Here is a 26,788-nt window from a genome sequence, read left to right on the forward strand (position 1 = left end):
GAATGAGTTTTCCTTGATCGTTTTCCTGCGGCTCCTCCTCGTTCCATTGAGCCGCAGCTCCCCGCCGGGCCTGACGCAACGGGGCGGCCGCTCACGCAGGGCTGAATCACGGCGCTGCCGAGCCGGGGGTGCTGGGGGGGTCCCGTCCCCCCTCCCCCGGGCTCGGCACGGCTCGGGGGGGTCCGGCCGGAGGGGTTTGGTTGCCCGGGGAGGGGGCTCAGCCCACGCCGGGGCTGGGCACGTGTGGCCGCCGCGTGAGCCGGACGCGGAGCAGCCACGGGGGACAGCAAAAAAAAAAAAGCGAGTGACAGCGAGGGGAGAAGGGCAGGGAATTTATTGGGAGCAGCAGGGCCTCCTCCTCCTCCAGCCCGGAGCACGGGATGATCCTGTGGATGAACCCCCCCCCAAAGGCGGCGGGATGAGGATGGGGGAGCTCAGCACACCCAGGCGCTTCACAGCCCTCCCCGATCCCAAACTGCAGCAGGAGGAGGGTGCGAAACGGAGGTGACAGCCCAACAGGGGACACTCAGCACCGTGTCACCTCTCCCCCTCATCCCCCCCAGGAGAGAGGTCACCCCTCAGGGGAGGTGACAGAGCCCTGAGGCTTTACCACGCCGAAGCAAATCACGTTCTCCTCATCCTGCTGGTTTGTGTCATGCCAAGCCCAAAATAACCTCCCTCCGCCTCGCCCCCCCTCTCCACTCCAGGTTTTCAAAGGAAGATTAATTGACTCGGGGATGTTGCAGCAATTAAACTAACGAGCCCCAGGATCTGTCAGATGATGCTCAGCTGCCTCCATATGCTGCAGCTGGGCCACCGCGGAGGCTCCGAGCCTCCTTCCCGCTGCCGGCACTGCGCCATCCTTATAATTCCATCAGCGCTTCCAGGAGCCCGGCGGAAGCTGCTGCAGGAGCGAAGGCTCCGGGTAATTAAAATGCAGCCCCTGCCTGAGCCAGGCTGTGTTTCACGGCTGGGGAGGAGCACATTCCCAGCTCCAGCCTCTGATCCCAGCTCCTTGCTCCCAAGGGTAAATCCGGCGGGATCGGCGGCACACGGAGCTTCCCTGGGGCTCTGCGGCTGCTGAGGGCTGCTCGTGTTTCCCAGCAGCGGCTCCGCTCCCCGCCAAGGGAGGCCATTCCATTCCTTTGGAAACCTGGAGAAGCCTCGGAGCAGCCCCTGATGGGAACTGCTCAGCCCCCAGGACTGCAGAGCACTGAAAACACCAGAGTTTGCCCCAAAATATCAGTGCTGGAAATTGTTACTGCCCGTTTGCTGCGAGCTCATGGATCCCAGGTTCTGGATAACGCAAGGATCTGTTCCATCCCTGCAAGTGTCCAAGGCTAGGCTGGACAGGGTTTGGAGCAACCTGGGATAGTGGAAGGTGTCCCTGCCATGGCACTGGATGGGCTTTAAGGTCCCTCCCAACCCAAACCACCCTGGGATTCATCCTGATTTTCAGAGGTTTTCCTTAGGGAACGCTCAGCCTGTGGATACCATGCTGAGAAGGAAGCAGGGCAGAGGGGCCTGGCCTCGTTTCTTCCATGAATCCCTGGGAAAGCCGAGCTCCCCGAGCTCCAGGTGGGCCACTGGAAGCTGCGTGGAGCCAGCAGGGCCCAGAAGGCTGGAGCCCCACAGGGATGTTATTTTTGGCAGCTCTTACAACCAGGTTTTGCTCTGAACTAAGCCAGTGAAAGCAGCTTAGCGCAGCCTGGCAATCCCTGCTCCCACCTGCTCTGCCTCCATTCCTGCTTGTTCCTCACCTCCTCGGAGCCCCCGCAGCAGGCTCCCGGCCCGAGGGGAAGGAGGGAGAGCGGGGTGGGCTCTGGGCAGTGCAGGAAGCCACAGGCACTCGAGGAGCTCCTGGAAGCACATTTTACCCAGATCCTTAACGTCTGTGTCCGCTAATCCCCGCAGTCCCTCGGGCAGGGACAATCCCTCGGGATATTCCTCACTCTGAACACACGGGAAGAGCTTCTCCTCCTCCAGGTCCTCACGGAAACACCGCCCGGCTCGGGCCGTTCCAGCGGTGAAAGGGGCGGCTCCTCCCGGCGCCGGTGGGCGGGGAGAGGCGAGCTTTGCTCCCTCGGCTTCCCGAGACTCCCGGCTCACCAGGGGATGAGCACCAGCCCGGCCAGCGCGGCGTAGCCCAGCACCAGGCACAGCACCTTGAGCAGCCGGTGGCTCTTGTCCTCCAGCTCCTTGGCCAGGATCTCGAAGAAGGTGATGAAGAGGAAGGTGCCGCCGGCGACGCCCTGCAGCAGCAGGGACGCCACGCTGCCCGCGGCGTTGCGGCTGCTCTCGATGCCCATCCCGACGCCGATTCCCAGCGGGATCATCAGGCACACGGCCACCGCCAGCTTGGCCGCGTCCCTCAGCGGCAGCGAGGCCTTGGCCATGCTGATGCCCAAAGCCACGGCCACCAGTGTCTCGTGCACGGCCACTCCCAGGAACAAGCTGACTACTCTGCCGCCGTCCTCCTGCAGGCCCAGGGCCAGGCCCTCGAAGATGGAGTGGGTGCACAGGGCGAACACCAGCCCCAGCAGGCGCCGGGGGCCGCAGCGCGCCAGCTCCGGGAGCGCCAGGCCGTGCGAGGCGGGGCCGTGCTCCCCGTACGGGGCGCGCCCGCGGGACGAGCCCATGAACGGGCTCTCGTACTCAGAGTCGCTGCCCGCGTCCGAGCCGGCGTTGAAGGTCTCCAGGTCGATGAAGGAGGGTTTCTCCTTCTGGAAGGTCAGGAAGAGCTGGTCCACGAAGACCGACAGGAAGAAGCCGACCATCATGATGGTCTCGGCCACGGGGTAGTCCGTGGTCACGTTGTTCTGCCTGAGCACCTCATCGAGCTGGAAGGGAGCAAAAGATCCAGCTCTTTATCCCTCTGGAGGGAAACATTCCCACAGATCCACAATGGATCCAGCTCTTTATCCCTCTGGAGGGAAACATTCCCACAGATCCACAATGGATCCAGCTCTTTATCCCTCTGGAGGGAAACATTCCCACAGATCCACAATGGATCCAGCCCTTTTTCCCTCTGGAGGGAAACATTCCCACAGATCCACAATGGATCCAGCCCTTTATCCCTCTGGAAGGAACCATTCCCACAGACCCACATTGAATCCATCCCCTTTATCCCCCTGAAGGGAGACATCATTTCCCACACCATTCCCACAGACCCACAGTGAGTCCATCCCTCTGTCCCTCGGCAGGGAGACATTCCCACACGGACACTCCATGGATCCGTGATGTACCTTGGCAGGGGACAGGGAATCTCTGCCTTGCTGTTTGATCCTCGCAGCCTCCTCTGCATCCCACAAATCCCCATGATTTCCACGGAGAGAGGCAGGAGCTGCCCTTCACGGACACAGCAGAGCTGTCTGAGGCGGCTCCAGCAGGACACAGCCCCCTCACTCCCATTCCCACCCGGGATCCCGCCATCCCTAATCCAGGATTTCACCGGGACTCACCTTCCCTCTCACGGCGGGCAGGAGGGCGTTGAAGCAGGTGGCCAGGAAGACGCCGCCTCCGAAGGAATTCCAGAGGGCCAGGATCTTCCGGGAGCGCTGAGCCTTCTCGTAGTCGGCCTCGATGATCCTGACGGGCAGCAGGGCCCCGGCCAGCACCAGGACACAGATCCCCAGCAGACACAGCACCTTGGCCACCACGATCCTCATCCTGCCAGGATTCCAGAGCCTCTGGGTGTGCTCAGAGCAGGAACATCAGCCTGGACAGGGTTGGGAATAACACAGAGATTTATGGGTTTTTTTCCCCTTTAGGAGCCACAGGAAGCAGCAGGGAAAAGTTAAAAGTGTGTTCAAAAGGAATTTGAGAGCCCTGGAATTGTGGTCAACTCAAACCACCCTTCCCTGCAGGTCTTTGAGGCCAGGTTGGACAATGGGAAATCCCTGCCAGGGCCTCCCCACACTCCCAGGGTGGAATTCCTTCCCAAATTTCCATCTGTCTCCTTCCCAAAATCCCATCTGTCCCCTTCCCAAAATCCCATCTGTCCCCTTCCCAAAATCCCATCTGTCCCCTTCCCAAAATCCCATCTATCCCAGCCCTGTGGCCCATTCCCCATGTCCTGCCAGCCCAGGCCCCGTGCCACATGCCCTCTTTAAGGGACATTAAGGGACAAAGAGAGGAATTCAGAACCCATCAGGTGACACTGACTCACTCCAGGTCTGGCCAAGCCCAAAATCTGGGCCCAGGCACCACCCACAGCCGTGCCAGGGCAGAGGGAAGGGATCAAATCCTCCTTTCCCACAGCTCACACCTCTGGAACCCACCTGGCTCCCCTCAGAAACCCTTAAACCTCTTTTTTTCCCCCATTTTTAACCCAAACCAGCCCCCTACAAAGCCTCGAGCTCCTGAGTTGAGGCAGAGCAGCCACATCCAGCATCCCTGAATGGATGGAGGGAAAGGAAGCTCCAGGAACACCCCAGGAACTCCTCACCTGCTCCTCCTGCACACCTGGGCTGCGTCCCCAGCCCCAAAACCGCTGCAGCAAGGCACTGACTCGGCTCCTGCTCGGATTAGCAGCTCATAATGAAGCATCCAAGTGATGAAAAATATTATATAAATCAGTCAGGGCTCTGCGGGAGGAAAAACAAAGGGGTTCCTCATCCATGAGCCTCTAAATCCCAGGGATTCTGTTAAAAACCGGCCCTTCCAAGCCTTGCAGATTGTCCCATCAGTTTAAAAAAGGGGGTGATGGGGAAGGGGCTCCTCGAAAGGGGGCAGAGATGAGGGGAGGGGGCTCAGGGCTGCTGGGAGGGGGGTGAGCAGCTCAAATGGCGAGAGTTCAGCTGGGGAGACCCTCAGAGGGGGCCGGGGTCTGCCCTGAGCCCTCCAAGGTGGGGAGAGGGCCCAGCTCCAGCCCCTCCCAGGCAGATGGAGCCCAGCCTGAGCCCCTCAGGATGGGGAAGGGGCCCAGCCCGAGCCCCTCATGGCGAGAAACCCCTCACAGGAGCTTGGGGTCCGCCGCCATCCCCTCACACCCAGAGCGGCCGAGCCCCAACCCCTCAACACAAGGTTGGGGTCCAGCCCCTCACACAGGGGGCCGCTCTCCCGGCCCTCTCCCCCTCCCAGCCCCGCTGAGACCCCCGGGTCCCCTCCCCGGCCCCGCCATCCCCTCACGACCCCCTCGCCCCCGTTACCCCGGCAACCGCCCCCCCCTCCACTCACGGCCGGCCCCGCTCGCTCCCGGCCCGGCCGCCCCGCACGCGCCCGCCCACGGCGCACTCCCATTGGCTAAGGCGGAAAAGCCGATTTCTGATTGGCTGCCTGAGCTGTCAATCAGCACGACCACGCTGAGGTAGGGGGAAGCGGCGATTGAGGTCCGCGGGAAACGCGTCCCGCAGCGCTGGGTTCCGGGGCAGCGCTGGGTTCCGGGGATCGCCGGGAACGGGAAAAACGGGAAAAAACGGGAAAAACGGGAAAAAAGGGAGCGCCGGGAATGGGAAAACCCTGGAACAGCGTCCCCGACACCCACACCCCCTCCTCCTGCCGCTCTGTGATCAAACCGCGCCAATGGAAGCTGCAGGGAGAGCTGAGGCCCACCTGAAAATTCCATAAAATTCCATAAAATTCCATAAAATTCCCATTTTTTCTTTTCGCTGGCAGCTCCCAGAGGAGCCAGGACTTTCTGGGAAATTCTAGCACTTCATCTTGGAGCTCAGGGCCAGGCAAATCCTCTGGAATCAGGAGCTGCTCCTGGTAAGGCAGGAGAAATTCCCTGGAAAACCTCGCCTGGAATTCAGGGCTGGAAAAACCCAAAAAAGGGTGGAAAAACACCAAAAAAAAAACCGAGAGAGGAAAAAAAGGAGGAGGGTGAAGGAAAGGAAACAAAATGAGCCCAAAACAGAGGGAAAACGGCTCCGTGGTTTCCGTATTTTTGGGTAATTCCAGAATATTTTCCTTTCCGGCCTCAAATTCCTTCGGCTACAAAAAAGAAAAATAAAAAGGGATTCAGGGAAGGAGAAATAGGGGGGGAAAAATTAAAAGTTTTCCTGTTTTTGTGCTGTAGGAAAGCGCAGGAGGAGAATTCCCACCGGGAAGGCCCAAAAACATTGGGAAAAATGGGATAAACAGAGCCCCAAACCCACGGAAAATTCTGGAAAATCACCTGAGCACGCCGGGATAACAACCAAAGTGTCCAAATGTTTTTATTCCTCACGAGTGACACGAACCACATGAATTCCACGGAGCCTCCTCCAAAAAAAAAAAACCAAAAAAAACCCCGAAACAAACAAAAAAAAAAATCACATTTCTTTTAAAATTTTTCCATGATTTTTTTTTTTTTTTTTTCCGTCTCCCGAACGTTCCGGAGGGAGCCAAAAAAAAAAAAAAAAATCGGATTTAAATCCCCTTTTTTTGGATTTCAAAAAAAATCCTCTGCTCTCACCCCGCTGGGAATTTGAGGCGGCTCCAGGAGTTTCTCCCTGCCCGAATTCCTGGATTTTTATTTTGGATCCAAGTTTGGATCCAAAGGGGGGGGGAATTTTTGGTTCCCTCCACCCCGACCCCAGCTGACATGCAATTAAAAAATAAAAATAATTAGGAAAAAACTCCTTTAAACACACTAAAAACGCTTTCACTCCCTTCCCTGCTGACGTTCCATGGGAGAAATTCCCATTTTTTTTTTGTTTTTTCCCCAGAGTTGCCGCACACCCAACGGGATTTTCCAGGATTTTTTTGGGATGGGGGGAAAAAAAAAGAAAAAACCCCAAAAAAATGTCTTGGCTCCCCCGTGGATCCTGGAAAAGGGAGCGGCAAAATTCCCGAAAATCCCAGACTTGGAGCGAAATCCTCATTCCCAGAGAGCGGAAAATCCCGGGAATTCCAGGGTGGGGACGAGCAGGGACTCAAACACTTCTTGGAAGTGGCTCCCGAGGAAGGGAAAATTGGGGGGGGTTGGGGGGGGGGAAGAAAAATAAAAAAATAAATGAAGAATTCGCTTGGAAATTCTGCAAAAAAAAAACCCCCAAAAAAATCGGGAATAAAAATCCCCCAGGCAGCGATTTGGGAATTTCCCAGCGGAATTCTCCCAGTCCGGGTGGGAAATTCTGAGTTCAGCTCTGCTGGGGCTGCCAGGAAAATGAAATAAAATTTAAAAAAAAAAAACTTGGGAAAAGGGGGGAAAAAAAGGGAGGAGCAGGGCGGGAAAATTGGGAATTCTCGGTGGCATGCAGGGCACGGAAAGATTTGGGAATTATTTCGTTTTTTATCCGTTGAATTTTTGGGGTTTTTTTTTTCCCCCCCCCCCTTCTCGGACACTTCCAAGTCAAGAAATGGCGACACGGACGCGGCTCCCAGCTGGAAAAGCAAATTCTGGAATTCCCAGGGGCTGTGGAGAGAGGAAAAACAGGGAATTCAGCTGGGGGAAAAAAAGGGGAATGTCATGATTTTAATTGGTTTGAATTTCTTTTCGTTTCTTTTATTTGAAATGGATTGCTTTATTTTGATTTAATTTCAGTTTAATTGGTTTTAAATTGAAATTGTTTAATGTTAAATTAAATGTAAATTAAATTTTGATTTGGTTTTATTAAAACTGACAGTTTTTGATTATCAACTACAATAAACATTAATTCTAAGAAAATAATTATATTTATATATATATAATATTATATTTTATATATAATTATTAATTAGAAGAAATACTCATTAATCACTTATTTCATCTTCTAATAAACAAAAATCACGCATTTAACAACTTTAATAAAAAAACATTATTTCTTTAATATTCTTGATTAATTAGAATAATTTCTTTATTAACTATCATAAGAAACCATCATTAGTCAATTATTTTATCTTCTAATAAACAAGAACCACCCATTTAGCAGCTTTAATAAATTAAATATATTAAATATATTAAATAAATGAAATAAATGAATTAAAATAAATGAATTAAATAAATGAAAATAAATTAATTAATTAACTCAAAATAATTAAAGTTAATTAATTAAATAAAATAAATAAGGTAAATAAATAAAATTTAATAAATTCAATAAATAGAACAAATTAAAAAATAAATAAAAATAAATAAAATAAATAAAATTAAATGAACTAAATAAATCAAATAAATTAGACACATAAATAAAATTAAATAAATAAATTAAATATATTAAATACATTATATACATTAGATAAATTAAATAAATCAAATAAATCAAATAAATTAAATACATAAATAAAATTAATTAGATAAATAAATTTGGAATTTATTTAAATAAAATATTTTTATATTTTATAAATATATATATAAAAATATATAAAAATATATATAAATATTTTATTTAAACAAAAATGGAATTCCCTCATTTTGCCTTTTCAGTGACATTAAAAAATTTTTAGAAAATTTTCAAAAATCAACATTTTAAATGTTTTTCTTGGAATGGGATTGAATTGATTGGAATTTCCTGGAATCCCGTGGGATCCCGGCCTTCTCCCACCTCACTCCTGCTGCTCCTCGTTGCTGGCGCTCGGGGTCCGGCTCCGGATTTGGCTGCGGAGCTGCTCGATCAGCTCGGGGTTCTGCTGCTGCATCTGCTGCGCGAACTGCTGGCCCCTGCATGGGGACACGGGGACATCAGGGGACACGGGGACATCGGGGACACACGGACATCAGGGGACACGGGGACATCAGGGGACATGGGGACATCAGGGGACACACGGACATCAGGGACACGGGGACATCGGGGACACGGGGACATCGGGGACACACGGACATCAGGGACACGGGGACATCAGGGACATGGGGACATCAGGGACATGGGGACATCAGGGGACACACGGACATCAGGGATATGGGGACATCAGGGACACGGGGACATCAGGGACACACAGACATCAGGGACACACGGACATCAGGGACACACGGACATCAGGGACATCGGGGACACGGGGACATCAGGGACATGGGGACATCAGGGGACACGGGGACATCAGGGACACGGGGACATCAGGGGACACGGGGACATCAGGGACATGGGGACATCAGGGATATGGGGACATCAGGGGACACAGGGACATCAGGGGACACGGGGACATCAGGGGACACGGGGACATCAGGGACACACGGACATCAGGGACACACGGACATCAGGGGACACGGGGACATCAGGGACATGGGGACATCAGGGACATGGGGACATCAGGGACACACGGACATCAGGGACACGGGGACATCGGGGACACGGGGACATCAGGGGACACGGACATCAGGGGACATCAGGGACACACGGACATCAGGGACACACGGACATCAGGGACATGGGGACATCAGGGACATGGGGACATCAGGGACACACGGACATCAGGGACACGGGGACATCAGGGGACATGGGGACATCAGGGACACACGGACATTGGGGACACGGGGACATCAGGGACATGGGGACATGGGGACATCAGGGACACACGGACATCAGGGACCACCAACTGCTGGCCCCTGCATGGGGACACACAGACATGGGGACACACGGACATCAGGGACATGGGGACACATGGACACACGGACACACGGACATGGGGACACACGGACATCAGGGGACCACGAACTGCTGGCCCCTGCAGACACACGGACATCAGGGACACACGGACATCAGGGACACACGGACATCAGGGACATGGGGACATCAGGGACACACGGACATCAGGGACATGGGGACATTGGGGACCGTGAACTGCTGGCCCCTGCGGACACACGGACATCAAGGATAGAGGGACACGGGGACAGTGGGACGTGCGGGTATGGGGACAGATGGACATCAGGGACATGGGGACATGGGGACAGAGGGACACTAGAGACACGGGGACACTGGACACCAGTGAGAAGTCCTTGGTGACACAGGACAGGGACACCAGGGACAGGACACGGGACACAGGGGACACAGGGGACACAGGCAACAGCCTGGGACATTCCCAGCCCTGGATCCAGGATTGTTCCCCGGGATTGTCCCCCTACATTGTTCCCTGGGATTGTCCCCCCAGGATTGTCCCCAGGATTGTCCCCCTACATTGTTCCCTGGGATTGTCCCCCCAGGATTGTCCCCAGGATTGTCCCCCTACATTGTTCCCTGGGATTGTCCCCCCAGGATTGTCCCCAGGATTGTCCCCAGCACTGTCCCCAGCCTGTCCCCAGCCTGTCCCCAGCACTGTCCCCAACCTGTCCCCAGCTGTCCCCAGGACTGTCCCCATTGCGTCCCCAGCTGTCCCCAGGACTGTCCCCAGCTGTCCCCAGCACTGTCCCCAGCCTGTCCCCAGCACTGTCCCCAGCACTGTCCCTAGCCTGTCCCCAGGACTGTCCCCAACCTGTCCCCGCCTGTCCCCAGGGTTGTCCCCAGGATTGTCCCCAGGACTGTCCCCATTGTGTCCCCAGCCTGTCCCCAGCCTGTCCCCAGGACTGTCCCCAGCCTGTCCCCAGCCTGTCCCCAGGACTGTCCCCATTGTGTCCCCAGCCTGTCCCCAGCACTGTCCCCAGGACTGTCCCCATTGTGTCCCCAGCTGTCCCCAGGACTGTCCCCATTGTGTCCCCAGGACTGTCCCCAGCTGTCCCCAGGACTGTCCCCAGCTGTCCCCAGGACTGTCCCCAGCCGCGCTCACGCCTGGATCAGGCTGGCCAGGTCGTTGGTGTTGGGGCTGCTCCCGGCCGCTCCCATGGCGTTGTGGCCTCCCGAGATCATCCCGGACATTCTGTGAGGGAAGAAAAGGGGGAAAAATCCCAAAAAATCCTGAAAAATCCCGAAAAATCCCAAAGAATCCCAAAGAATCCCAAAGAATCCCAAAGAATCCCAAAGAATCCCAAAAAATCCCAAAGAATCCCAAAAAATCCCCAAAAATCCCCAAAAATCCCAAAAAATCCCAAAGAATCCCAAAAAATCCCCAAAAATCCCCAAAAATCCTGTGTTTTACGCGTGGGAATGGGAGCAGCTCCCCATCCCGGGGATCACGGAATTCCCCGCTCCAGCTTTTCCTGGATCAGCTGGAAAGATGTAATTAAACTGAACAATAAATAATTGTGATAAGGCCAATATTCCCAGATTCCCGGATTTATGGAATTACAGCCCTGCTCTGCATCCCAGACAGGATTCCCTGGATTTCCTCCAGGGCTGGATCCAGGCAGGAATTCCAGCTGGCAGCAGGCACAGGAGAAGCCAACGGGAGCTGAGTGGTCTCATCCCAAAAATCCAAGGATTTGGGGGCTCCAGAGGGTCCCTCCCTCCTCCCCCAGGCCTGGCCTGAGCATTCCCTGGATTTAGGAATTTATCCATTTTCCTGAAATACCATGAACTGCTCCTCACAGCCATCCAGGAATGGGAATATTCCCATTTCACCCGAGCTGGGAAATCCCGAGATCCCAGGAAAGCGCAGCCGATTCCAGGGCCGTGATCCATCCCATCCCACCTCCCTCTGGAATGATTTCATTCCAACCCCTCTCCCAGCCCTTCCCAGAGCTCCCAAACCACCCCAGCTCAGGGAACCGGGGCTGCTTCCCAGCCCCCCTCCACATTCCAGGCCCAAATTCCCTCCTGTTCCCGTCGGGAAAGGCCAAAGCCGCGGAGAGAGCGAGCCTGGAGGGAGAAATTCCCAGAGGGAATAAAGAAAAGCGGGATCCAACTCACAGCTGTTGTACTTGGGGGTTGTTCATGAGGTTTGAGGCCTGTGGGGAATAAAAAACGACAGAGTGGGATCAACCCCAAAGGGAAAACTTGGGAATCCTTGGGAATCCTTGGGAATCCGGGAAAAAGGGGGAAAGAAGAGCAAAGGTCGAGCCTGGAGCAGCCCAAGCCATTCCAGAGCCTGTGGAAAGCCTGCGGAGAAATTCCCGGCTTTGTCGGAGCTGGAGGGAACAGCAGCAGCTTCCACACAGCTCCAGGGATTGGGAAAAGCTCCCAGAGAGGCTCCATCCCAAGGAATTCCATGGGAGGAGACACCAGAGAGCCTGGAGAGGCTCCATCCCATGAAATTCCAGCCGGGAAAAGCTCCCAGAGAGGCTCCATCCCAAGGAATTCCATGTGGGGAGACACCAGAGAGCCTGGAGAGGCTCCATCCCATGAAATTCCAGCCGGGAAAAGCTCCCAGAGAGGCTCCATCCCAAGGAATTCCATGTGGGGAGACACCAGAGCTCCCGGAGCGGCCCCAATCCCGAGGAATCCCGGGATCTGGAATTACCATGCTCATGAAGCCGGGGTTGTTCAGCAATCCGGCCAAGTCGAAGCCTCCGGGGCCGCCGGTCTGGAGGAGAGAGAGCAGAGCCAGCCCTCATTCCCATCCCATTCCATTCCCATCCCATTCCCATTCCCATTCCATTCCCATCCCTCATTCCCATCCCTCATTCCCATCCCATTCCCATCCCATCCCATTCCCATCCCTCATTCCCATCCCATTCCCATCCCATTCCATTCCCATTCCATTCCCATCCCATTCCATTCCCATTCCATTCCCAGCCCTCATTCCCATCCCATTCCATTCCCATTCCATTCCTATCCCATTCCATTCCCATTCCATTCCCAGCCCTCATTCCCATCCCATTCCATTCCCATTCCATTCCTATCCCATTCCATTCCCATTCCATTCCCACCCCTCATTCCCATCCCTCATTCCCATCCCTCATTCCCATCCCATTCCATTCCCATCCCTCATTCCCATCCCATTCCATTCCCATCCCATCCCATTCCCATTCCCATTCCATTCCCACCCCTCATTCCCATCCCTCATTCCCATCCCATTCCATTCCCATCCCTCATTCCCATCCCTCATTCCCACCCCTCATTCCCACCCCTCATTCCCATCCCATTCCATTCCCATCCCTCATTCCCATCCCTCATTCCCATCCCTCATTCCCATCCCTCATTCCCATCCCATCCCATTCCCATCCCATTCCATTCCCATCCCTCATTCCCATCCCATCCCATTCCCATCCCTCATTCCCATCCCATTCCCATCCCATCCCATTCCCACCCCTCATTCCCATCCCATCCCATTCCCATCCCTCATTCCCATCCCATTCCCATCCCATCCCATTCCCATCCCATTCCCATCCCTCATTCCCATCCCTCATTCCCATCCCATTCCCACCCCTCATTCCCAGGGAATTCCAGTGAAAACCAGGAATGGTTTGGGATGAAGGGATCCATTCCCACCATCCCAGGCTGCTCCGAGCCGGCCTTGGGCGCTTCCAAGGACGGAGCAGCCAGAATTCCATCGGAATCCCATCCCATTCCCACCCTCCCAGCCGGGAATTCCTTCCCAAAATCCCTCCTATCCCTGCCCTCTGGCAGTGGGAAGCCATTCCCTGTGTCCTGGAATCCACTTTAATGTTAAAAATTCCCCAAATTCCAGGACTTTAACCTTAAAAAATCCCCAAATTCCAGGACTTACCAGGACCTCCTTTAACCTTAAAAAAATTCCCAAATTCTGGGACTTATGAAACCTCATTTAACCTTAAAAAATCTCCAAATTCCAGGACTTAGGGAACCTCCTTAACTTTAACAAATCCCCAAATTCCAGGACTTTAACCTTAAAAATTCCCCAAATTCCAGGATCTCTTTTAACTTTAAAAAATTCCCAAATTCCAGGACTTAGGGAACCTCCTTAACTTAAATAAATCCCCAAATTCCAGGACTTTAACCTTAAAAAATTTCCAAATTCTGGGGCTTTAACCTTAAAAAAATCCCCAAATTCCAGGACTTTAACCTTAAAAAATCCCCAAATTCCAGGACTTTAACCTTAAAAAATTTCCAAATTCTGGGGCTTTAACCTTAAAAAAATCCCCAAATTCCAGGACTTTAACCTTAAAAAATTTCCAAATTCTGGGGCTTTAACCTTAAAAAATTCCCAAATTCCAGCACTTTAATGTTAAAAATTCCCAAAAATCCCAGGATTTTAACCTTAAAAAAACTCCCAAATTCCAGGAATTACAAAACCTCATTTAACCTTAATAAAATCCCAAAACCCCAGGATTTTAACCTTAAAAATTCCCCAAATTCCAGGATTTTAACCTTAAAAATTCCCAAATTCCAGGACTTACCGGACTGGGAGTCTCCTTCATTTTCTGTTCAGCGATTTTGAGGTTGGATTTGTACGTTTCATTTTCCGGATCCAACTCCAGAGCTTTTTTGTAATAAACCACGGCTTCCGTGTGTTTGTTTAGGCTGGAGAGGGCCAGGCTGGGAAGAAAATCAAAATTCAAAGTCACAGAGGGTTTTTTTGGGGTAATTTTTTAATTTATTCGATTCATATCAATTTTCTAAAAATTTAAAAATAGGATTTTTTTCTCCATCCTGAAAAGCTGAAACACCAGGGAATTTTTTTGGGGATTTCAAGGATTCAAAATTCCCTGGAAAAAATAAAAATTAAAGTCACAGGGGTTTTTTGTCACTTTTTTAATTTATTTGGTTCATATCAATTTTCTAAAAATTTAAAAATAGGATTTTTTTCTCCATCCTGAAAAGCTGAAACATCAGGGAATTTTTTGGGGGATTTCAAGGATCCAAAATTCCCTGGAAAAAATAAAAATTAAAGTCACAGAGGATTTTTTTTTGGGTAATTTTTTAATTTATTCGATTCATATCAATTTTCTAAAAATTTAAAAATAGGATTTTTTTCTCCATCCTGAAAAGCTGAAACAGCAGGGAATTTTTTTAGGGTGTTCAGGGATCCAAAATTCCCTGGAAAAAATTTAAAAGAATTTAATAATTAAAGTCACAGAGGGATTTTTTTGGGTAATTTTAAAATTTATTTGGTTCATATTAATTTTCTAAAAATTTAAAAATAGGATTTTTTTCTCCATCCTGAAAAGCTGAAACATCAGGGAATTTTTTGGGGGATTTCAAGGATCCAAAATTCCCTGGAAAAAATTTAAAAGAATTTCATAATTAAAGTCACAGAGGGATTTTTTTGGTAATTTTAAAATTTATTTGGTCCACATCAATCTTCTAAAAATTTAAAAATAGGAATTTTTCTCCATCCTAAAAACCTGAAACACCAGGGAATTTTTTTCATGGTGGAAAACACTGATAAAATTCCTGTTCTGAGGTGTTCAGGGATCCAAAATTCCCTGGAAAAAATAAAAATTAAAGTCACAGAGGATTTTTTTTTGGTAATTTTTTAATTTATTCGATTCATATCAATTTTCTAAAAATTTAAAAATAGGATTTTTTTCTCCATCCTGAAAAGCTGAAACAGCAGGGAATTTTTTTGGGGATTTCAAGGATCCAAAATTCCCTGGAAAAAATAAAAATTAAAGTCACAGAGGATTTTTTTTTTGGGTAATTTTTTAATTTATTTGGTTCATATTAATTTTCTAAAAATTTAAAAATAGGATTTTTTTCTCCATCCTGAAAAGCTGAAACATCAGGGAATTTTTTTGGGGATTTCAAGGATCCAAAATTCCCTGGAAAAAATAAAAATTAAAGTCACAGAGGATTTTTTTTAATTTATTTGGTTCATATTAATTTTCTAAAAATTTAAAAATAGGATTTTTTTCTCCATCCTGAAAAGCTGAAACACCAGGGAATTTTTTTGGGGATTTCAAGGATTCAAATTTCCCTGGAAAAAAATAAAAAAAAAAAATTAAAAAAATTCAAGTCACAGAGGGGATTTTTTTGTCACTTTTTTCATTTAATTAACTCGTATAAACTGTCTAAAAATTAAAAAAATACGAATTTTTCTCCACCCTAAAAACCTGAAACACCAGGGAATTTTTCCATGGTGGAAAACACTGATAGAATTCCTGTCCTGAGGTGTTCAGGGATCCAAAATTCCCTGGAAAAAAATAAAAAAAAAAAATTAAAAAAATTAAAGTCACAGAGGGGATTTTTTGTCACTTTTTTCATTTAATTAACTCATACAAACTGTCTAAAAATTAAAAAAATACGAATTTTTCTCCACCCTAAAAACCTGAAACACCAGGGAATTTTTCCATGGTGGAAAACACTGATAGAATTCCTGTCCTGAGGTGTTCAGGGATCCAAAATTCCCTGGAAAAAATAAAAATTAAAGTCACAGAGGATTTTTTTTAATTTATTCGGTTCATATTAATTTTCTAAAAATTTAAAAATAGGATTTTTTTCTCCATCCTGAAAAGCTGAAACATCAGGGAATTTTTTTTGGGATTGCAAGGATCCAAAATTCCCTGGAAAAAATTTAAAAGAATTTCATAATTAAAGTCACAGAGGGATTTTTTTGGGTAATTTTAAAATTTATTTGGTTCATATTAATTTTCTAAAAATTTAAAAATAGGATTTTTTTCTCCATCCTGAAAAGCTGAAACATCAGGGAATTTTTTTGGGGATTTCAAGGATCCAAAATTCCCTGGAAAAAAATAAAAAAAAAAATTAAAAAAATTAAAGTCACAGAGGGGATTTTTTGTCACTTTTTAAATTTAATTAACTCATATAAACTGTCTAAAAATTAAAAAAATAGGAATTTTTCTCCACCCTAAAAACCTGAAACACCAGGGAATTTTTCCATGGTGGAAAACACTGATAAAATTCCTGTCCTGAGGTGTTCAGGGATCCAAAATTCCCTGGAAAAAAATAAAAAAAAAAAATTAAAAAACTTAAAGTCACAGAGGGGATTTTTTGTCACTTTTTTCATTTAATTAACTCATATAAACTGTCTAAAAATTAAAAAAATACGAATTTTTCTCCACCCTAAAAACCTGAAACACCAGGAAATTTTTTCCACGGTACGACAAACAGAAAACCCCCGCTCTGGGGTGGTTCCAGGACCCAAAATTCCATCTGGAAAGGTGGAAAATTCCATCAGGAAAGCGGGAATTTGCCGGGAATTGGCGCTGCTCACCCCATCCTGCCGTAGGCTTTGCTGTAGCTGGGGTCGATGCCGATGGCTCGCTCGCAATCCCGCACGGCTCCGGCGTAATTCCCCAGCTTGCTGTAGGCAGCAGCTCTGGGAAAAGGCGGAAAAAACGGGAATCTGGGAATGCTGAAGGAGCTGGGATATCCCAAGGGAATCCCCACCCAACCCCGGCTTCTCCCAGCTGGGAAAATTCCTTTTGGTTTCTCTCGTTCCCTTCCTTTCTCTGCTTTTCAAAGGAAAATTTGGTTTGGAAGGTGAATTTTTGGGGGTTTTTGGGTTTGACACGGTGAGGTTCCCAAGAGTGAGATTCCATCCCCCTGGAGCCAATTCCCAGCCCAAATTCCCAGCCCAAATTCCCAGCCCAAATTCCCAGCCCAAATTCCCAGCCCAAATTCCCAGCCCAAATTCCCAGCCCAAATTCCCAGCCCAAATTCCCAGCCCAAATTCCCAGCCCAAATTCCCTTCCCGTCTCCGGGTGGATCTGAGCTCCCACCGCAAGCAGGGAAATCCCGTCCTAGGCCCAGATCAAAATCTGCTTTATCCAAGAATTCCCTGAGGAACAACACAAAATCCTCCTCCCCCCCTCCCACACACAGATCCCTGGATTCCTCAGCAGATCCCTGGATTCCTCAGCAGATCCCTGGATTCCTCAGCAGTTCCATCCCTGAATTCCTCAGCAGATCCCTGAATTCCCCAGCTCCTCTCTCCATCCCTGAATTTCTCACTCCATCCCTGAATTCCTCAGCAAATCCCTGAATTCCCCAGCTCCTCACTCCATCCCTGGATTCCTCAGCAGATCCCTGAATTCCTCAGCAGATCCCTGGATTCCCCAGCTCCTCATTCCATCCCTGAATTCCCCAGCAGATCCCTGGATTCCCCAGCAGATCCCTGAATTCCTCAGCAGATCCCTGAATTCCCCAGCTCCTTGCTCCATCCCTGAATTCCCCAGCAGATCCCTGGATTCCCCAGCAGATCCCTGGATTCCCCAGCAGATCCCTGGATTCCCCAGCAGATCCCTGGATTTCTCGCTCCATCCCTGAATTCCCCAGCAGATCCCTGAATTCCCCAGCTCCTCGCTCCATCCCTGAATTCCCCAGCAGATCCCTGAATTCCCCAGCAGATCCCTGAATTCCCCAGCAGATCCCTGAATTCCTTAGCAGATCCCTGAATTCCCCAGCAGATCCCTGAATTCCCCAGCAGATCCCTGAATTCCCCAGCAGATCCCTGAATTCCTCAGCAGATCCCTGAATTCCCCAGCAGATCCCTGAATTCCCCAGCTCCTCATTCCATCCCTGAATTCCCCAGCAGATCCCTGAATTCCCCAGCAGATCCCTGAATTCCCCAGCAGATCCCTGAATTCCCCAGCAGATCCCTGAATTCCCCAGCTCCTCGCTCCATCCCTGAATTCCCCAGCAGATCCCTGAATTCCCCAGCAGATCCCTGAATTCCTTAGCAGATCCCTGAATTCCCCAGCAGATCCCTGAATTCCCCAGCAGATCCCTGAATTCCCCAGCAGATCCCTGAATTCCCCAGCAGATCCCTGAATTCCCCAGCAGATCCCTGGATTCCTCAGCTCCTCGCTCCACCCCAGAATTCCCACCCCATCCCTCATCCCTCCCGTGCCTCACAAGGCTCATTCCCACTCCCAGGAGATCCCAGGAGATCCCAACGAGCGAGGAACCGATCCCAACCCCCCCAGGATCCTTAAAAAAGCCTGGGAATTTTGTCCCTTTGGGAATGCTGGCGCAGGGAGGAGCGGCTGGGGTACCTGTTGCAGAAATAAACGGCGTTGGCCGGGTTTAACTCGATGGCTTTTCCATAAAAAGACACGGCAGCCTCGAAGTTTTCCGCCTTCATTTGGTCGTTTCCTGACAGGAATATCGGGAAAGATCGGGAATGGGGCAAAAAAAAACCAGGGATAAACCAAAGGAAAGGTCAGGATCCATGGAAATGGCACGGGGAGAGGTTTGCCAGCACAAACTGGGAATTCCATCCTGTTCCCTCAGCATCCTCATGGCTGGGAATTCTTTCCCAAAATCCCATCCAAATTCCCCTTTTCCCAGCAGGAAGCCATTCCCTGTGTCCTGGAATTCCATCCCGTATCCCAAATTCCTCCCCAGATTTCCTGGAGCTCCTTTAGGGCCTGGAAGTGGCTCCCACCTTTCCCTGGACGCTCCCAGGGATCCAGGGACAGCCACAGCTGCTCCGGGAATTCCATCCCATTCCCTCAGCACCCTCCCAGCCGGGAATTCCTTCCCAAAATCCCATCCAAACTCCCCTTTCCCAGCAGGAAGCCATTCCCTGCGCCCCAGAATTCCATCCCTTATCCCAAATCCTTTATCCTGCAGCCCTGGAAGGGGCTCCCTGGAGCTTCTCCCGCCTTTCCTTGGACACCTATCCTGGGAATTCCAGCATTCCTGGATCCTGCATCCCAAAACCCACCCCAGGCTCTGGCTCAGGGGGAAGCATTGCATCAACGCCCATCCCGGTTTTTCCCAGGAAAAAGCCCTGCAGGGAGCAGGAGGGATGGATGCTCCACACCCCACAGGATTTCTGGGATAGAAATCCCACTGGGATCCAAAATCCCGCCGGCACCAAAACCTCCCCACGCTCCTGGAGACCCAAAGCAGGAACAGAAAACATTCCCAGTTTCCCCCCATCCCATTCCAAGCATTCCCCAGGTGCCAGGGAATGAAGATCCCTTCCCAATTAGCAAATCCTCGTTATCCAAACCCCAGGGCTCGTTACCTTCCGTCTTGAGCCTTTCAGCCTCGGCCACGTCATCTTCCGAGGGCGTCACGGGCTCCGAGTTCGTTCTGGAATGTTCCAGCTCCTTCCAAGGAGAGGGAGAAGCTGAGGTGAGGATTCCCTGCGATTCCCGTTTTCCCAGCCCTCCCAGGGGAGCAGCAGGCTCCTGGAAAATCCGGCAGGGAAAAGGGAACGTTCCGGAACGCTCGCTCACCTTCCCTGCCACAGCTTCAAATATTTCGGGAAGGGTCTGGGACACAGCCAGGCTTTGATCTTCCATGGAAACCCCAAATGCTGTTTCCAGGCACTGGATGGCCACTGGATAAGAAAAATCAGGATAATTAATTAGTTAATTAACATTCATCCTTCTCCCTCTAAAAAAAATGGGAAAAAACCTCAATGTTTCATGGGATTTTTGGGTCGTATCCGCAGGTTCTGCCGAAACTCGGGGGAGCTCCCTGTGGATATCCTGGATGGAGCTGATCCCGATTCCCAGCCCCTCGGGGATTCCTGGGGGTTGGAAGTGAGTCAGGCAGCAGCGTTCCCACAGCTGGGAATGTGGGAATGGCCCAGAATTCCAAGGAGAGATCCAGAAATTCCCCTGGCTCTGGGAACCCTGAGCCACCTCCTCCCTCCTGAGGCTTGGGAAGCTGCTGTTCCCAGGGAAAAGCTGGGAAAAGAGAGCTTCCCAGAGCTCTCCTGCCACGTTTTACATCCCAAAATATCCCATTCCCGCCATCCACCCCCCAGGAATGTCCCCCCAACTTTTTCCTGGGACAAAACCAAAATCAAGGACTAAACCTTCAGCTCCTGAAGGAAACCTTCCAAAATATCCACGTGCTCTCCCTGCCCTTTGGAATGGGCTGGAAAAACCCCGAGGGATGGAATTTTGGGGAGCAAAAGAGGGAAAAACAAACCCCAGGAGCACAAAAATCTTCCCTGGAGCACAAAAATTATCCCTGGAGCACCAAAATCTTCCCTGGAGCCAGGGAATTCCCACTTCCCACCCCAGAGAACGCTCCCGGCTCCGCCTCATCCCGGATGAATCCTCTAAGTCTCCAAGCAGGATCAGGGAGGTTTTTGACCCCAAGTTCATCCCTGACTCCAGCTAAGCTGCTCCTGGAAGAGATCAGAAGGCACCAGAATCCCTGGAAAACTCCCAAAAGGAAAAATTAACTCCAAAATGCCAAAAGGAAAAATCAATTCCAAAATCTTGAAAGGAAAAAACTCCAAAATCCCCAAAGGGAAATTTAAATCCAAAATCCCAAAAGGAAAAATTAACTCAGAAATCCCATAAGGAAAAATCAATTCCAAAATCCCTAAAGGGAAATTTAAATCCAAAATCCCAAAAGGAAAAATTAACTCCAAAATGCCAAAAGGAAAAATCTCCAAAATCCCCAAAGGAAAAAATTAACTCCAAAATCCCAAAAGGGAAAAATTAACTCAGAAATCCCAAAAGGAAAAATTAACCCCAAAATCCCAAAAGGAAAAAATTAATTCCAAAATCCCTAAAGGGAAATTTAAATCCAAAATTCCAAAAGGGAAAAATTAACTCAGAAATCCCAAAAGGGAAATTTAAATCCAAAATTCCAAAAGGGAAAAATTAACTCAGAAATCCCATAAGGAAAAATTAACACCACAATCCTGAAAGGAAAAATTAACTCCAAAATCCCAAAAGGAAAAATTAACTCCAAAATCCCCAAAGGAAAAAATTAACTCCAAAATCCCTAACGGGAAATTTAAATCCAAAATCCCAAAAGGGAAAAATTAACTCAGAAATCCCATAAGGAAAAATTAACTCAAAAATCCCCAAAGGAAAAAATTAATTCCAAAATCCCCAAAGGAAAAAATTAATTCCAAAATCCCAAAGGGAAAAATTAACTCCAAATCCTGAAAGGAAAAATTAATTCCAAAAGGCCAAAGGGAAAAATTAACTCCAAAATCCCAAAAGGGAAAAATTAACCCTGAAATCCCATAAGGAAAAATTAAATCCAAAATCCCAAAAGGGAAAAACTCCAAAATCCCCAAAGGGAAAAATTAAATCCAAAATCCCAAAAGGGAAATTTAACTCCAAAATCCCAAAAGGGAAACTTAACTCCAAAATCCCAAAAGGGAAAAATTAACTCAGAAATCCCATAAGGAAAAATTAACTCAAAAATCCCCAAAGGAAAAAATTAATTCCAAAAGGCCAAAGGGAAAAATTAAATCCAAAATCCCCAAAAGGGAAAAATTAACTCCAAAATCCCAAAGGGAAAAATTAAATCCAAAATCCCCAAAAGGGAAAAATTAACCCTGAAATCCCATAAGGAAAAATTAAATCCAAAATCCCAAAAGGGAAAAATTAACTCCAAAATCCCAAAAGGGAAATTTAACTCCAAAATCCCAAAAGGGAAATTTAACTCCAAAATCCCAAAAGGGAAATTTAAATCCAAAATCCCAAAAGGGAAAAATTAACTCCAAAATCCCAAAAGGGAAATTTAAATCCAAAATCCCAAAAGGGAAAAATTAACTCAGAAATCCCATAAGGAAAAATTAACTCAAAAATCCCCAAAGGAAAAAATTAATTCCAAAATCCCCAAAGGAAAAAATTAAATCCAAAATCCCAAAAGGGAAATTTAACTCCAAAATCCCAAAAGGGAAATTTAACTCCAAAATCCCAAAAGGGAAATTTAACTCCAAAATCCCAAAAGGAAAAAACTCCAAAATCCCAAAAGGAAAAAATTAACTCCAAAATCCCTAAAGGGAAATTTAAATCCAAAATCCCAAAAGGGAAAAATTAACTCAAAAATCCCCAAAGGAAAAAATTAATTCCAAAATCCCCAAAGGAAAAAATTAATTCCAAAAGGCCAAAGGGAAAAATTAAATCCAAAATCCCCAAAAGGGAAAAATTAACTCCAAAATCCCAAAGGGAAAAATTAAATCCAAAATCCCCAAAGGGAAAAATTAACTCCAAAATCCCAAAAGGGAAAAATCAACCCTGAAATCCCAAAAGGGAAAAATTAACTCCAAAATCCCAAAAGGAAAAATTAACTCCAAAATCCCAAAAGGGAAAAATTAACCCTGAAATCCCCAAAGGGAAAAATTAACTCCAAAATCCCAAAAGGGAAAAATTAACTCCAAAATCCCAAAAGGGAAAAATTAACTCCAAAATCCCAAAGGGAAAAATTAACTCCAGAATCCCAGCACCGGGAGCATCCCGGCCAAACCCAGGGGCAGAAAAGAGGGAAATAAACCCCAAATTCTCCCAAATTCTCCCAAATTCTCCCAGATTTTCACCCGATCCTCCCACCCACCTTCCAAACTCTCCTGAGCATCCGGAGACATTTTCCCGCTCTGGAGCTGGGTGTGCAGGAATTGGATGATGGAAAAGGCGAGACGCTTCTGGTCTGCCATGCTGGGAGAGAGGCTGCGAGGCTCCACCGCTCCTGCCTTCCCAAAAAACACCTGGAATCACGGAAAACATGGATCAGAGCAGGAAAAGGGTTTTGGGATGTGAGGCTCCACCGCTCCTGCCTTCCCAAAAAACACCTGGAATCACGGAAAACATGGATCAGAGCAGGAAAAGGGAAAGAGGTGTGAGGCTCCACCGCTCCTGCCTTCCCAAAAAACACCTGGAATCACGGAAAACATGGATCAGAGCAGGAAAAGGGTTTTGGGGTGTGAGGCTCCACCGCTCCTGCCTTCCCAAAAAACACCTGGAATCACGGAAAACATGGATCAGAGCAGGAAAAGGGAAAGAGGTGTGAGGCTCCACCGCTCCTGCCTTCCCAAAAAACACCTGGAATCACGGAAAACATGGATCAGAGCAGGGAAAGGGTTTTGGGGTGTGAGGCTCCACCGCTCCTGCTTTCCCAAAAAACACCTGGAATCAGGGAAAACATGGATCAGAGCAGGAAAAGGGAAAAAGGTGTGAGGCTCCACCGCTCCTGCCTTCCCAAAAAACACCTGGAATCACGGAAAACATGGATCAGAGCAGGAAAAGGGAAAGAGGTGTGAGGCTCCACCGCTCCTGCCTTCCCAAAAAACACCTGGAATCACGGAAAACATGGATCAGAGCAGGAAAAGGGTTTTGGGGTGTGAGGCTCCACCGCTCCTGCCTTCCCAAAAAACACCTGGAATCACAGAAAACATGGATCAGAGCAGGAAAAGGGAAAGAGGTGTGAGGCTCCACCGCTCCTGCCTTCCCAAAAAACACCTGGAATCACGGAAAACATGGATCAGAGCAGGAAAAGGGAAAGAGGTGTGAGGCTCCACCGCTCCTGCCTTCCCAAAAAACACCTGGAATCACGGAAAACATGGATCAGAGCAGGAAAAGGGTTTTGGGATGTGAGGCTCCACCGCTCCTGCCTTCCCAAAAAACACCTGGAATCACAGAAAACATGGATCAGAGCAGGAAAAGGGTTTTGGGGTGTGAGGCTCCACCGCTCCTGCCTTCCCAAAAAACACCTGGAATCACGGAAAACATGGATCAGAGCAGGAAAAGGGTTTTGGGGTGTGAGGCTCCACTGCTCCTGCCTTCCCAAAAAACACCTGGAATCACGGAAAACATGGATCAGAGCAGGGAAAGGGTTTTGGGGTGTGAGGCTCCACCGCTCCTGCTTTCCCAAAAAACACCTGGAATCAGGGAAAACATGGATCAGAGCAGGAAAAGGGAAAGAGGTGTGAGGCTCCACCGCTCCTGCCTTCCCAAAAAACACCTGGAATCACGGAAAACATGGATCAGAGCAGGAAAAGGGAAAGGGTTTTGGTGCTGCTGTGCCTTGGGAGGAGTTTTCTGGGATCAGGGAATTGCTGGATTTGGGAGATGAGGGGGTTGGGATGAGTGAGAGCTCCAGAATGTTCTTTACGGCCTTCAGGAATTCTCCAGGTTTGGATTCGCCCTCTGCTTGGCACAATCCCGCCCCAGGGGTTTGAAATCCTTGGAGCGCTGAGGAGTTCCGCAGGAAAAATTCCCACTTTTCTGCTCTTGGCTCCAAAGGCGAGAGCAGAAGGAATTGGGGAGCCCAGAGCCGGCCCAGCCTGTCCTGGCAGGGAAATCCCAAAAATCCCAAAGCCAAGAGATCCCAAAAATCACAACCCGAGGCTGGGAATTCCCAGAGATCCCACGGCAATTCCCAGTGATCCCAGGGTAATTCCCAGTGATCCCACTGCAATTCCCAATGATCCCACTGCAATTCCCAGTGATCCCAGGACAATTCCCAGTGATCCCAGGGTAATTCCCAGTGATCCCAGGGTAATTCCCAGTGATCCCAGGGTAATTCCCAGTGATCCCAGGGTAATTCCCAGTGATCCCAGGGTAATTCCCAGTGATCCCACTGCAATTCCCAATGATCCCAGGGTAATTCCCAGTGATCCCAGGACAATTCCCAGTGATCCCATGGCAATTCCCAATGATCCCAGGGTAATTCCCAGTGATCCCATGGCAATTCCCAGTGATCCCAGGACAATTCCCAGTGATCCCAGGACAATTCCCAGTGATCCCAGGGTAATTCCCAGTGATCCCACTGCAATTCCCAGTGATCCCAGGACAATTCCCAGTGATCCCAGGACAATTCCCAGTGATCCCAGGACAATTCCCAGTGATCCCAGGGTAATTCCCAGTGATCCCACTGCAATTCCCAGTGATCCCATGGCAATTCCCAGTGATCCCAGGGTAATTCCCAGCGATCCCAGGGTAATTCCCAGCGATCCCAGGGTAATTCCCAGTGATCCCAGGGTAATTCCCAGTGATCCCAGGGTAATTCCCAGCGATCCCGCTGCAATTCCCAGCGATCCCGCTGCAATTCCCAGCGATCCCACAGCAATTCCCAACGATCCCACAGCAATTCCCAACAATCCCACGGCATTTCCAACGATCCCATGACAATTCCCAATGATCCCAGGACAATTCCCAATGATCCCACTGCCATTTCCAACGATCCCATGACAATTCCCAATGATCCCACTGCCATTTCCAACGATCCCAGGACAATTCCCAGCGATCCCAGGACAATTCCCAGCGATCCCAGGACAATTCCCAGCGATCCCCCGGTAATTCCCAAGGGAAAGCGGCTCCGCCGCTGCTGCCGAGCTCTGCCGGTCCCGAGCGTTACCGGGTTTGTGGAGCACAGCCGGGCTCGTTCCACCGGGAAAGGAGCTCCACTGAACGAGCCCGGCAGAGCTGAGCCGGGCCCGGCGGCACTGAAGCAGCACCGGAGAGGTACCGGAGAGGCACCGGAGCGGCACCGCAGCGGAACCGGAGAGGCACCGGAGCGGTACCGGAGTGGTACCGGAGAGGTACCGGAGTGGTACCGGAGAGGCACCGGAGCGGCACCGGAGCAGTACCTGAGCGGCACCGGAGCGGTACCGGAGAGGCACCAGAGTGGAACCGGAGCGACACCGGAGCGGTACCGGAGAGGCACCGGAGCAGTACCGGAGCGGTACCGGAGAGGCACCGGAGCGGTACCGGAGCGACACCGGAGCGGTACCGGAGCGGCACCGGAGAGGCACTGGAGCGGCACCGGAGCGGCACCGGAGAGGCACCGGAGCGGTACCGGAGAGGCACCGGAGAGGCACCGGAGTGGAACCGGAGCGGTACCGGAGCGGCACCGGGCCCGCCTGTGCTCCCGTTCTCCAGCCCCAGGAGCCCCCAGCCCCCGCCGGCTGCCGGGGCGGGCGGAGAAGGGAAGGCACCGCTCCCCCGGTGTCCCGTCCCCGTGTCCCAAAGCCCCGGGAGCACCGGCCGGACCCTCCCCCGCTGGAGGCAACCGGGGACCCCCGGCCCAGCCCCGCGTCCCGCCGCCACCGGCGGGGGTGATCCCCGCATCTGGCACCAGCAGCACTGGAGAGAGAGAAGCCCCAACGGAGGGCACAGCCCGCTGCCGGTACAGCCCGCTGCCGGTACAGCCCGCTCCCGGTACAGCCCGTCCGGTCCCGCCCCCCCAAGGCCCCGGTTCTCCCGGTGCCCCCCGCTGCCGCTGCCCCCAGGCGGCCTGGAACCGCGGCTGCCGGCGGGCAGCACGGCCCGGCAGCAGCGGGCCCGGGGGCGGAGGGGGCCCGGCGGGGGCCCCGTCCCGGTGCCGGTGTCCCCCGGCCCCCCCGCACTCACCGGACACTCGCCTGGGCCGGGCGCGCTCCCGCACTGCGCATGCGCCGCGCCCCCTGCGCGCCGGCGCCGCCACGGCCACGCCCCTTCCCTTATAAGACCACAAGGGCGTGGCCTATGGCGGAAGCCACGCCCCCAGCG

The 26,788-nt window shown here is 50.3% G+C and overlaps 2 protein-coding genes across 3 annotated transcripts; both read right to left on the bottom strand.

Annotated features, from left to right (window-relative positions):
* Positions 1 to 321: 321 nt before the first annotated feature.
* Positions 322 to 4,584, bottom strand: SLC39A3 (solute carrier family 39 member 3). The gene is made up of 3 exons (XM_014259927.2): positions 4,448 to 4,584; positions 3,462 to 3,718; positions 322 to 2,840 (listed from the first exon to the last, which is right to left on the bottom strand). The coding sequence occupies exons 2-3, from the start codon at positions 3,666 to 3,668 to the stop codon at positions 2,106 to 2,108; spliced, it is 942 nt and encodes a 313-aa protein (XP_014115402.1). The 5' UTR covers positions 3,669 to 3,718; positions 4,448 to 4,584; the 3' UTR covers positions 322 to 2,105.
* Positions 4,585 to 7,203: 2,619 nt separating this feature from the next.
* SGTA (small glutamine rich tetratricopeptide repeat co-chaperone alpha) lies at positions 7,204 to 26,698 on the bottom strand. 2 transcript variants are annotated; one of them, XM_005531173.3, is made up of 12 exons: positions 26,651 to 26,698; positions 22,857 to 23,007; positions 19,778 to 19,881; positions 19,564 to 19,648; positions 18,584 to 18,683; positions 16,801 to 16,905; positions 14,024 to 14,162; positions 12,166 to 12,228; positions 11,616 to 11,653; positions 10,597 to 10,686; positions 8,445 to 8,560; positions 7,204 to 7,339 (listed from the first exon to the last, which is right to left on the bottom strand). In XM_005531173.3, the coding sequence occupies exons 2-11, from the start codon at positions 22,954 to 22,956 to the stop codon at positions 8,446 to 8,448; spliced, it is 939 nt and encodes a 312-aa protein (XP_005531230.1). In that variant the 5' UTR covers positions 22,957 to 23,007; positions 26,651 to 26,698; the 3' UTR covers positions 7,204 to 7,339; position 8,445. The 2 variants fall into 2 exon arrangements, with proteins under 2 accessions (XP_005531230.1, XP_087923992.1); XM_088067866.1 differs by lacking the exon at positions 26,651 to 26,698 and adding an exon at positions 23,092 to 23,115.
* Between the last annotated feature and the right edge of the window lie 90 nt (positions 26,699 to 26,788).

This window comes from Pseudopodoces humilis, chromosome 28 (genome assembly GCF_049639895.1).
Source record: "Pseudopodoces humilis isolate 2021_Gansu_Grassland_sample_001 chromosome 28, ASM4963989v1, whole genome shotgun sequence".
Classification (NCBI taxonomy): Eukaryota; Metazoa; Chordata; class Aves; order Passeriformes; family Paridae; genus Pseudopodoces; species Pseudopodoces humilis.

Excerpts from the sequence above, each read along its gene's own strand:
- SLC39A3 (XM_014259927.2), bottom strand. The coding sequence starts at position 3,668 with ATGAGGATCGTGGTGGCCAAGGTGCTGTGTCTGCTGGGGATCTGTGTC. Across the intron at positions 2,841-3,461 it reads TGCCCGCCGTGAGAGGGAAG|CTCGATGAGGTGCTCAGGCA; the intron begins GTGAGTCCCGGT and ends GCTCCCTTCCAG.
- SGTA (XM_005531173.3), bottom strand. The coding sequence starts at position 22,956 with ATGGCAGACCAGAAGCGTCTCGCCTTTTCCATCATCCAATTCCTGCAC. Across the intron at positions 19,882-22,856 it reads TGCTCAGGAGAGTTTGGAAG|TGGCCATCCAGTGCCTGGAA; the intron begins GTGGGTGGGAGG and ends TTTCTTATCCAG. Across the intron at positions 11,654-12,165 it reads ACCCCGGCTTCATGAGCATG|GCCTCAAACCTCATGAACAA; the intron begins GTAATTCCAGAT and ends TATTCCCCACAG.